The 12,780-nt window shown below is 41.6% G+C and overlaps 1 protein-coding gene across 2 annotated transcripts in view; it reads right to left on the bottom strand.

Annotated features, from left to right (window-relative positions):
- Positions 1-7,164: 7,164 nt before the first annotated feature.
- FRAS1 (Fraser extracellular matrix complex subunit 1) overlaps positions 7,165-12,780 on the bottom strand; it is a 441,866-nt gene continuing 436,250 nt past the window's right edge. For both annotated transcript variants that reach the window (XM_057502364.1, XM_036906452.2), the window contains 2 exons: positions 11,959-12,105; positions 7,165-10,841 (listed from right to left, as the gene is read on the bottom strand). In XM_057502364.1, coding sequence (XP_057358347.1) covers positions 10,248-10,841; positions 11,959-12,105 — 741 coding nt within the window. In that variant the 3' untranslated portion in view covers positions 7,165-10,247. The remainder of the gene's footprint in view (positions 10,842-11,958; positions 12,106-12,780) is intronic.

The raw sequence follows: 12,780 nt of genomic DNA, 5'->3' as shown, positions 1-12,780 counted from the left end.
CTCACAGTTCTGGAGGCTGGGAAGTCCAAGGTCAGGGTGCTCCCAGATTCCGTGTCTGGTGAGAGCCCACCTCCTGACTCATATACAGTTGTCCTCTCACCGTGTCCTCACATTGTAGAAGGGGCAAGCTCTGTGGGGTCTCTTTTGTAAGGGCACTAATCCCATTCATGAGGGCTCCTCCTTCATGAGTTAATCACTGCCCCACACAAGGCCCCACCTCCAAATACCATCACCTGTGGGGGTTAAGATTTCAAAATATAAATGGGGGGACATAAACATTCAGACCATAGCAAGCAACTGACAATAACTACCACAGTCTTCCCTTAAAAACAAGGCTATTAAAGTTTTTTACATTGTAGAAATATTTTAAAGATACTGAAAAGAGTAAGTTATAATATTGACTCCCTGTGTGCTCACCACCCAGCTTTATCAAGTTCTACACATTATGCTGTATTCACTTAGAATATTTTCAAGACATTGAAAAAATAGACTTATACAACTGGTGTTCCTTTTATGCCCTTTCTGATTCATTTCCCACTTTTTCTCTAGAGAAGTTGAACAAAAAGCTCAGTGTTGTTACTCTTGTGCATGTTGTTACACTTCTTTCAAAATACTGATCATAACCATAAATATTATGTAATACTGTTTTACAACTTTAAAAACTTTAAATAAATGTTATCATAATGTATATTCTTTCATCATTCTTTTTCTGTCCAATGCTAGCTACACTAGAAGCTACAGGTGTTCACTTATTTTAACTGCTGTATAATATTCCATTTTGGGACCATATCGGGGTTTGCTTATCATTCTCTTGCGGGTGGGCATTCCATTGTTTCAGTATTTTGCTGCTATGAATAACATTAACATGTACACTATTGCATGTAGCAACTCACAGGTGTGTGAGTTGATGACTTTACCATTTGAAAATAAAATAAGGAAATGAAAGGGAGAAAACATTTGAATCCTTGGCATAGGGAGTGACTGGTTACTAAAGGAAGGTGTGGATAGGCTTGCAGATTAGGTTACCTCAAAGATTAGTTTTTAAGTGGGGCTATATTGAGAAAAATTTTAAGAGGACAGACAAATGAATCAGTTAGCTACTACCACTATACGCTCCTACCACTATAAGGGCCTCAGAGAAGTCATTCATTCTCTCATCGGCAGGATGGCTGAGGTGGTGCTGCTCCGTGTGTCCATTCTGGGTCCAGGCTAAAGGGGCAACAGCTGCCTGGAGGAAGCTCTTCTGCTGAGGTCAGGGTACAAGAAGGCACAGTCAATGGCACAGGCGTGGCTCAAGCCCTTGCTCACATCATGGCTGAACCTCCTATTGGCCAAAGCAAGTATCATGATGGAGCCCAAAGGCAAAGGAGGGAGAAGAAGCTCGGCTCATTGGGAGTGGCATGGGGAGGGGATAGCTCTGAGATGTTCTAACCTGTATCAGCAGTATATGGAGAGGTGGGTTGGAGAGGGGCTTGGAGCATGGCTCCATGGAACATGGCTTCTTGGAACATGGCTGAGATTTGTCAAATCAAACAGGACAACTAGAGAAACCCCTACATCCAATATTCAGGCGTGGGGACAGGTTGAAATATTGAAGGTCTCAAGAACCTAGAAGAGTGCTAAACATGGAAATAAGAGTTTCCTAGGAAAAAAAACTCACCCAGTAAACCATCATATACTATTGTGGTGTTTGGAACTACAAAGTAATCAACAATTTAGCTAATTTTTTTTAAGCACCCACTATGTGCCAGGCAGTGTTCTAAATGCTTTGCACACATCATCTTATTTAATTTTCACCTCAATTAGATGAGGTAGGTCCTGTTACATATTATTTTTAAGAGTTGCATAACTGTACAGTGTAAGATTCTGGGCCAAGTTCATGTAGCCAGTAAATCATGTAAAGATTCAAATGCAGGCAACCTGCCTCTAAAGCTTTTCTTAATCATTGTATGGTACTGTTTATAAATCTATACATAAATGCGAAGAGTTTGACCCCAGGGACTCCCTTGGGAGTGAGGGGGAGGAGAAAGGACTAGTCAGTAACCTAGGTGAAACCATTATTCTAAGTTCAAAAGCTCTATAGTTATTGTCACATTCTCCAACACCAGAAACTGGCCTTATTCATGACCCCTGTCAGCTCAGTAGACAGACAGATAAATACAGACTAAATGGATGCATGCACTGAGTGCATCCCTTCCATTTCTGGAAGTAAATTATTCAACACAAGAGACTCATCTGCAATCTACTGGTTTATGTGTAGCAGCAGGAGAGGAGAGTGGTTTGGGTATTCTGACTTTGCTGGTTCAAAACTCTGTACCCAATTATGGTGTGCAGAAAAGTGTCCTCCAAAGATGTCCAACATAATCCCTGGGCTCTGTGAATATGTCATATTACATGGCAAGGGGGAATTAGGTTGCAGATGGAATTAAGGCTGCTGATCAGCTGACCTTAATATATAGGAGATTATTATGGATTATCTGGGTGGGCCAAGTGCAATCACAGGGTCCTTAAACAGGGAAGAGGGAAGCAGAGAGTGTGAGCAGGGAGACGGTACAGTGAGAAAGGCTTAACTGGTCATTGCTGGCTTTGAAGATGGCAGGGGGTGATGATCCAAGGAAAGCAGGTGGCCTCCAGAACTGGGAAAGCAAGGCAGTGGATTCTCCCTTGGAGCCTCTAGGGGGATGTGGCCTGCCAACTCCTTGATTTTAGCCTAGTGAGACTCATTTTGGACTTATACCTCCAGAACTATAAGATATCAAATTTGTGTCATTTTAAGCCAGTAAATTTGTGGCAATCCTTACAGCAGCAATAGGAAATGACACAACATTCCTCTGGTCATGACCGGCACTGGGTGGTGTTGGCAGCTGTCCTCCAAGCAGTGCAGTTAGATCATCCTATCTGAGCCACACATTAATTGAATAAATATGGTCATTGCTAAGAAAAATGTAAAAGAGAAAGTAGGTAGTTCAATTTCCTTAGTTGATAAACTTTCTTAAAATGGTCATATGTGTAAAAAAATTCCAAGAAGATGTACATCAAAAAATCTTGCTCTTTCCTCGTCCCATCCACCCTGTCTCTTCCACTTTCTGCTGTCCCCTTCAGGTAAACTCTGTTGCCTTACTGCCATTGCTGTTATCCTGAGAAAAGTTTTAGCCTAATGAATTGTTGTATAGATATTTGTAAATTTTTGGTTTGGTTTACCTACAGTAATTTAAACTGTCAATGCATTTTTCTCACCTTTCAGCAGGAAAACATGAAAGCATCTTTAACCAAGACAGATGCTCTGGGCTCAGAGGAGATCCCCAGCTTGTGAACTGCTGCTGTGTGTGAGCTGAGGAGAGCAGAGCAGTGGTTCTCCAAGCTGGGTCTCAGGCCTGGGAACCTGTGAGAAGTGCAAATTCTCATGGACCTAGCCCAAACCTACTGGTTTAATAAGCTCACCAAGGCATTGTGATGCACCTTAGAACTTGAGAACCACTGGTTTAAGAGAACAGCCTTCCTTAAAGGGAAGGGGAGCAGTAATGGTGAAAGCAGAGAGACAATGTTGAGTAAAAAGCCAGTGCACCCGGAGCCCACCAGGTTTGCTAATCAAAAGTGAAGAGCTTTCTGCCGAAAGAGATGCTGTGACAGTGTTCCGTCTTCCACTGTGCATTGTAATTCCTGAGTCCCATTCAGAGATTGCCACAGTGGGCTGTATTAAATCACACCTCATCCTGGAGAATTCTGGGATTAACATGGGAACAGGAGGGGGATGTTCATTGAGAACCTATAATTTATGGCAGACTTTGAGTAACGCACTTTGTATCTATGGCCTTATTTCACGCTTTACTAACCAGCTTAAATTAGGTGTCATCACCTCTATTTTACAAAGACAGAAACAGACTCAGAAGGATTCGGTAATTTCCACAGGTTGTGTTCTCTACAACCAGGAAGTAATAGGGCTGGATTTATATCCAGAAGGAAATGAGTAACTGATGGTATTTATGTAGGATTTATTTTAATTGTTCCAGGTTCAGGGTTTAACTTCTTTTGTTTCAGGACAGCAACTTCAAAATAAAATGCACTCTAACCATTTTTTCAGTTTTTTTGGTTGTAACAATTGCCCAGTTACCAACATTAAGACAAGAATCATGCTATGTCGTGATTGTAAAATTAGTATTTTCCCCCTCAAATGATGAATTTTTCCAGAAGGTAATTTTAGATAATAATAATGTGTTAGGATCCCAGAAACTGGGTTTGTAGTCAGCCAGAAAAAGAATCCAGAAATGATGATTTGATGAAATTTCACCATTCTGAACAGACAGAACTACTCTGTAGTTATATGGGAGGCTAGTTTTTCTGTATTTGATAAGAAAATAACTTTCTGTCTGCTAAATAGAACAATTTGAGGGTCAAATGTAAGATTTTAGAGCAAAGTTATTGAAGTATGTTTAAACTATATGGTAAAGTGTGAGGAGAAAATGATAAAAGCAGATTTAATTAAGCAAGTAATTGTGGATATTAAACATGTTTGCTCTTATAGTGGTGTGCTAAGCCAGCTTGGCATTTGCTGATTTTAGCCAATTGCTAAATTTTCGGGAATTCTGCAAGGAAACAATTAAAAACTACATTAAATAAACACAGTTGAGTAAATTATGTTAAAAACAAAGGTACTCAAAATTCCTAATTATTTTTCTGCATTACTATCACTGATGCTCCTGAGGTTATTTATGCCTGTTATATCCATGTGGTAGATACACTACATAAAGGTGTGTTTCTGTGCATCTCTTCCCAAATCCACGTTTAGTGAAATTATGCTGGTAGGTTGAATTCGGCCATGGTAAGGTAGATTCAACATGAGCACCATCAAACACTACAAATTGAGCCTCTCCTGACTCCAAAAGCTCATTGTGAAACATTAATCAGAATGCCACTCATTATAATAAGGGACGGATTTAAAGTAAGATATGATGTGAGTTCAACTGTTTAATTATTTGTTTTATATTAGAAAACTACAGGTAAATGTTACCGAATAAAGAGTTCTGGCAGAAGAGGAACAGCATACTCAAAGCTTTGACTGAAGAGTCTAAGAAAGGGACTATTTATGGGAAGCGTGGACAGGGTTAAGGTAAAAGAATCCTCAGGGATGATGAAGCCCCTGAGAGCTGGGAACAGGATGACATCATTAGTACCTCTAGGCCTGCATGGGCAAGGGAGCAACGTGTTATCAGAGTGGGAACTCGACTGTGGAAGAGGGACTGCCCAGCAGCACCTGTGGCCCAGGAGGGATGCTGGCACTGCCAGAACCAAAGCAAGGAGCAAGAGCTGTGTGGGAAAGATAGACACACAACACCTCTCCCATCAGTGTCTCCATCTGGCTGATCTGGACCAGAAGCCAAGGGGCAAGGGAGCCATAGGGAAGCAGTTCTGGAAAGTCAGTTTCCTGGAGCACAAACAGGGCAGAGAACAGGTGTGGAGACAAACAGAATAAGCAGCACAGGGACTTCTGTGAGTTACTAGTATTGAGCATTAGTTCATGTTGGGGACATTCCTTGGTGGGGATGTTAGGAGAGACATCTTGAAACTGGTGGGTTTTTTTTAGCAATTTATGGAAATTCTCCCAGAGATTTTGATTCTAATAAACTTTTGTACTTTACAGGTATTGGAACTTGTGGCCTTAAATCAAAATGAGCCTAGGGATAGCATTTTTCATTTTTTTTTTTTTTTAGAGAGAGAGTTGCAGCAAGGGTCTATTTTGTTGTATTAGTCAAATGACCAGATTTTTCATACAAGCATTAAATCCAAGTTATAGGAGCTTTGGACCATTTTATGCAGCACCAATTTGTGCTTGTGAGGTCTTTCTGGCAGACTTGAAATTCTGTATGAAAATATTCACATGGAACTTTCAAAGAAAATTATCCAGGTCATCGAACTACAACTATTTCATAGGGTTGTTATGAGGCCTGAATGAGGTAGGGAATATAAGAGTCATGGCTCTTGATCGCCAGATTACCTGGGCTACTAGCTACTCTCAGTATGCCATTCATTCTAAAGGGCTCCTAGGTAGGGTTCTTTCAGGCTCCTTTGGGGATAGAATTTCTGTTGCATACCGTGGCATCTTAATATCAAGACATGTAAAACTACCGATACTGAGAGTTGTTTTTAATCTACAAAATCAGCAATTTCATGAGGTTGAATTGAATAAAATATTCTCAATATTGTCTCCCTCTCCTGCTCCCAGTATGTTTCAAAACCCAAGACTGAGATGCTGCAAAATTTAAGTGAGAACTCATTTTTTTATTGTTGCTTACCCCTGAGTTTCCTAAACTTTATGTCCATGAAATTTCAGGTCTCAGGAAGCATTATCATAGCCAATACTAACAATTCATAGACTGGTTCCTGATACAGCTTCTCCATGGGCCCAAGAAGAATGCAGTCTACTGCTGTTGGGTAAGGGACAATCATAGGAAATTGCAAGGAAGTGAAGTTTATATTAAGTCCCTGGCAGCATTTAAGGAAATCCCAGGCTTGGTTGTGGTTTCCTTTCCCCAGATTTTATGAAAACAGGCTTTCTCAAGTCTTGCTGAGTTTGCAAATGTGCCATGAAAAGGTGCCAGCAGAGCCCTGCTGGTCACTGTCCTAGGCATTATTTTTGTTTTGGGGGTTTTATTTGAACCAGGTCCACAGAGAAGACAGGCACACAAATACACGGGCTTGCAGAGTGCTGCGGCTGCCTGGGCTTTGTTCCATTCTGACTCTGCCATTTTTCCCTTCACAAGCCAGTAAACTCCTGTTAGGAGCTCTGGTCATCTCCAGGGCGAGTATGGACACTCAACACATCTTTGTGAGTGCATAAAGGACACAGCTATTCTTACAGTATACAAAGTAACCTAAAAAGATTTGATGATGATCTAATGTAAATAGTATTGTACTACACATGGAGATTTTAATTTGTCCTCTTTGTCTTGGGGCTTCAAATGACTGCAAAAGAAGGGCTATGATGATCTGGGAATATATAATATATTCTTCATCTTGCTCAGTTCATGTGTCTCAGATTCACCCTCTTCAGAGGGGTTTTTGCCAAAAAACTTTACTTCAAATTTTGGAATGATTTTGCCCTCTTAATGGCAATGTCTTATGTTAATGAGATGGACAGTCTAAAAAGAACATAGCAAAAAAAGCCCACAACCAGACTGTCATTTATTAATACAAATTTATATAGTGGCATATGCTATTGGAGCAATCAGAAATTCATAACACACAAATTGATATTGGAAATACAAAAATCACTTGAGTCCAGAAATCAGGTCGACAGCACCACAAATGTTGTATTCAGTCCGAGCAGGTTTATAGTACCAGGGATAATGAACACCTATAGATGAGACTGAATATCATGAGACTGTGCAAACACATTCCACGCTATTTCTGCATCTGCAGGAGTCTTTCAGGAGGCCTGGGGCACAATATAAGGGCAGTAAGGCAGAAAAAAGGTATAGACTCTTTTCTTTAACTTTCACAGCCAGCCTGTGATAGCAAATAGCAAGTCTTCAGGGTTTTCTGTTACTTCTCACCTAAAAGCATGGTATAAAACATTAGTAAAATGCACATGAGGCATTAGTGAGCAAGTTAGAGAACCAAAAGGAGAGCTTTGACTGAAATATAATCTCACATCAGTAACCAAATTATCTGATCTCTAATGTAAAGTATAAAACATAAACAAAATGAAACATCCTGTATCAAAGGAGCACAACTCAGCTTCACATCTTGACCCTTTCTGTTGAATGAGTGTGCATACACCAGAGAAAAGAGCACTCGGTGAAGTGCATGCAGTGGGGGAAGGCAGAAAGGGAAGCAGGAGTGTCCCAAGGGCTTTCCTTTTACACACTTACCTCCCTGAAGGTCCTCACAGAAGGCTGCCTGTCACTCAACCACCGCGTACCCGAGGCTGCTAAGAGCACTCTGAGATCTCACTCTCCATCCCTTCCCACACTAGCTTCATTCTACCTTATGTCTGCACACTTCCCATGTATGTGTCCTATTTGGTAGTAAAGGGAAGGGATGTTCAAGAAGAATACTGGAGCAAATGGAAAGTAAGCATTCTGGCAACTAGGAGCAGTTACAAATAACAGGCCAAATCAAAAGTTGCTCCACAAGTGACAGGCTTCCTGTCCTTGCAGAATGAGCATTAACCTTCCAGGTTGTTCTGCAGAAGATTCCAGGCCTGACCGGAGTTCCCCAGCCATGAGACACCATGTTGTTCATGAGGCCAATACAGAAGTTCTGCCCCAAACCACCCAAGCCGGCCTCATGCAGCACCTGACCAGTCAGGAGTGTCAGGCCCCAGGCTCACCCCAATTCATTCCTCTCCTGAAAATCTTACGCTCATCTTAGAATGAAATTTAGACTTTCCTCTGAATGTCTTGCTCTGGAAACTGATTCGTGGTGTCACCTCCTGCTAATGCATTATTAAGATTTTTCTGTTCAGTCCTCCTTAAGACCATGCCATCTTCATTTTTTATCAGGTGGAGCTTCTTTGTTCCAATGAGATTATTTTATAATCCAAATAGAAGAGAGAGTTTTGGATATTTTTTTCTCTACTTGCCCTTGTGACATTGCCACCACACTCTCTCACCTCCCCTTTGTAAATTTATTCCTCTATCATTCACCCATGACACCACTCAGTTGTTTACTTCACAAATATTTCTAGAGTGCTTGGTATGTGCAAGGAACTGCTGAGAACCAAAGGCACAGCTCACACAGGTCCTTCTCTCAAGCAGTTTGGAGTCTGGTGGAGTTGCCTACAACCTCTCACAGTCCATTCTTTCTAGCTTCTAGTGCCAAAGTGTGTCCAGTCTGGAATGTTCTTAGAGAGCTTGGGTCATTCTAATACAAATATTACACAATGCAAATGCCCTGTTATTTGCTCAGTGGTTATGGTGTGCCATGCATTAGGAAGAGAACATGTATTTTACTCCTGAACAATGAAATTGTGCCTCCAACTCAAAACAACGTAACATGCATGCTTATGTTTTTTGCCAATAAGGCAGAAACAAAGAAGAAACACAAAAGCAAGCTGTGTGCACACTACATACAAAATCATTAAGCTGCTATTTGAACACTAATCATTTTAAAGCCACGTGGCTATGGTCTTGTCATGTGCTGATATGATAAAATAAGCGCCTGAGCTACCAGAAAAGAACCCCCAGAAGAGACACCCCTGACAAACTGTAAGAGGAGTGGTGCCTTCATCTGCTGTACTCACACTTCAATCTGCTGTGAGCGCTAGCTGGTATCTACTGACTGATTTCGCTCTGACCTGGGCTTTCTCCTGATTTGCTCTCTTCAAGTGAATCACTTACTTTCCTGGAACCCTAGAAGAATAAAACAGCTCCCAGATAGCAAAGCATGGTGGGTATTTTAAGCATCCATGGCAATGTAGAATAAAAAGGCCAGGTGCATCCATCTTGCTCTGCAGTATCCTTAATCAGAGAGGACACAGGGACACGCCCTGGGCCTGGCATGGCACATCACTAAGGTGCTCTGAGATGCTTGCCAGGCCCCTCTTTTCCCCACGTCTCTTTCCCCCTCTGAAATGGAGTTGAGCCTGCCAGACATCTGACAGGGCATGCCCAGGTTGCAGAGAGGTGCTCTAGTCAAGAGCACTTTGAAACCCCCATGTGAAAAGGGCTGTGAAAATGCAAAGTTCAATTCAAAGCCACGGAGTGCAGGCTGTTGGGCGGCTGCAATGAGAAAACCTATCAGTTGTGCTGATTAGCAGAACTCTAAATGGAATCTGGGCTGGGTGTAGGCAATTTGAACTCTGCTGTGCAGAGGCCGAAGAAAAGCCCAGGTGTAAGAGAGCTGGAGGTGGTGGTGGGGAACCAAAGGCCTGGACCCCGCTCTCTTTCTGAGATCTACCACAGTACATTGCCCAGCCCTCTGAACTCCTTCAGCTAACCTAATAGTCCAACCCCCATCTTAATATTAAAACACTTGCTTTCTAAGATCAGCCTAACAGAAGGAGCAATTTGTACCTGCAGAGACTATTAGAGGGGTCTACCAGAAGAACTCTACGCTAGTACTCTGGGGGTCTTAGCGGTTCTTTGCTTAATGAGGTAGCTCAGTTGTGCGTTGATGCATGTGATGTGTGCCTCCCACCACTCAAAGCTATAGTCTTCCCTTTGTAATCTGTGAGGCTATAAAAATAACAGTATTTTACCCCGTTTTATAAAACTGATTTAGAAAAAAATACACATGGGTCTCCTCCATTAAACTTCTGTTCCCTCTTGTAAATTGTTGTGAACTCGGACTTCCAGATTCAATTTTTTTACTTTGGCACCTTTGAATGAGTAAGCCCCCTCAGTTTCACTCAGTATGTTGACATTCCGCACGGTGCAGTAGTGTCTGTTTACATTCTTCTCCACCCTGTCCAGGTTCCTCTTGGGCATATCCACCTTGGTGTTCAGGGGGTATTCCTCCAAAATGTCCTCTGGGGGCGGTTTCCTCCTCTGGTTCTGGCATTTCCTGGTGATGAAACAAGCCACCAAAAGCACCAGAAGTAGAAGCATGACAGCAGCAAGGGCGCTGCCAACAGATGCCCCAGTTTGGGACAGAGAGGCAGCTACAGCTGGCTCCTGCATCTCCAGATTCAGGGACTTCATATTCGTACCATTCTTGACTTGGTCCCCTTCATTGTCATAGATGAGGGAATCATCAAGGGTCAGATGGCCGCTGGGGTCCACCAGGTCCCTTCGGCTGCGCCTCACAGGGGCCGTGAGAGAGCGCTGGACCCGAGGCCCTGCGATGGTGCCAGGGCCAATGATGTAGATCACTTGGAGATACCACTGGTGTCCCGCCTCCACCTGCAGGAGGAGGCAAACAGGGAGACAGACCAACATGTCACTGTTGCCCACAGCCCCTCTGGAGAAAGGAAATGAAAAGACATCTGCCACCACAAGCCTTGATAGATAAATGGCTTCAAGAAGACTGTAGTAAGTAATGGTTGGTGTCTACTGATAGAGAATTAAACCAAATATTATGGGTTCTATTTTATTCCCAAATTAGGGTGATCTTTGGCCAACTATTCACATTCTCTTCTGTTCCCCTATCTGTGTAGAGAAAAGCCCCAAGGGTCTGTCTTTCATGGTCTTTTTAGCTAAGTAAATACTTATGATTGGTTGGTCTCTATTGATAGCAATGAAGTAATAGTATTAATAACCACATTTATTTCCAGTGATCTTCACTTGTTTATGTTATTTAATGATGAAACTAAAATAGAGGCATTCAACAAATATTATGTAAACACCTACTCTGAGCATAATACACAGAGACTTGACAAAAATTTGCTAAATTTGAACACGTCTTAGGGCTTCTCCCAAGCAGTTATATCATCAAGTATTTTATACCCACCTCATCTGCCCCCATTGAGACCCTCTGTGGTTTTGAACTAACTCTCAAAGAGTGACAATAGATCTGAAATCCAAAGTCATGGATCACTATTTGGAGACAGAAAAAGGTAGAATTTGATCTTGGAAGTTCATGATTATTACTAGGACTTCAGAGTACTTTTGCTTATCAAATACTAGTAATCTCGCCATCATGCTAATTTGCTGTATTGTATTTCTGATTTTGTTAAATGTGTTCCCATGCCTGTGAAAATCAGTTGGTGGAGCACAGAGCCAAAATGCAGGCAATATAAAAGAATTTAGGAAATACTAGAATATCATGTGCACCCTGATAAAGACAATGACAAGTGTCTATATGCAAATTAAAGAATTTTATCATTGCTTTTGTCTTTTGGGCATAGATGATGAAGAACTAGAGGTAACAATAAGCTTAACAACAATAAAGAAGACTTGCCAGCAAGAATGCTATAAATGCTGTAAAAAGAAACTGACAGTCCAGAGATAATGTCATCCTCCTTTTGTAACCTTTAAAGTGGCCATGGTCCTATGCTTCCATGCTTCTCACCACACTCACCTTATAGAGTGCATCTACTTTCAGAGTAAATCCATCCACACCTGGCATGCTACTGACCACATGGAAATCAGGCAACTCGGAAGCAAAGTGGGCCTCAAAGGGCACATCATGGAAGTACTTATCGGTTACCTCAGGCTGACTGCGGTCCTAGAATTTCAGAAAAAAAGAAACACAAAATGTAGAAAGGTGGAAGCACTGAGCTGGCAGGGGTCAGTCAGTGAGAAGATGATGGTACTCTCCATTGTCGCCTTGGGTCACATTGGGACACGTGCCCTCCTAAGCCCCCACTGCCCTCTTCGAGGGAGGGCACGTAGTGGCCTCTGACCTCAAAACACAAAGAATGCACTAGCCTAGACAAATAATTCTCAGGCTACTTGGTCTCAGGATTCTTTACGCACTTAAAAACCAAAGATCCTAAAAGTCTTTGTTTATGTGGTTTTTCTCTCTCAATATTTCCTGTACTAAAATTAACACTGAAAAATTAAAAAATATGTTACTAATTCACTTAAAATGACAATGAAAAACACATTACCTATTAACATAAGTAACATACTTTTTAGAGAAAACACCTGTCTTTACCCCTGCATCGCCAAAACAGAGTTTGTATTGTTTTACGTCTTTGCAAATCTCTGGAAAAGAACTAGATTCTTATAATTTCTTCTATATTTAGTCAGTTATGATGTGGTTTGGGCTGAAGTATATGATGAAAAATCTGGCCTCACACACCTATGTGGCTCGAAAAGGGAGGGATGTTTTAATAGCTTTTTCAGAAAATTATGGGTATTCTTTTTGATATTGAGAAAATACTTGATAAGTAGAATT

This window comes from Manis pentadactyla, chromosome 5 (assembly GCF_030020395.1).
Source record: "Manis pentadactyla isolate mManPen7 chromosome 5, mManPen7.hap1, whole genome shotgun sequence".
NCBI lineage: Eukaryota > Metazoa > Chordata > Mammalia > Pholidota > Manidae > Manis > Manis pentadactyla.
This window is presented reverse-complemented; position numbering and strand designations above follow the sequence as displayed.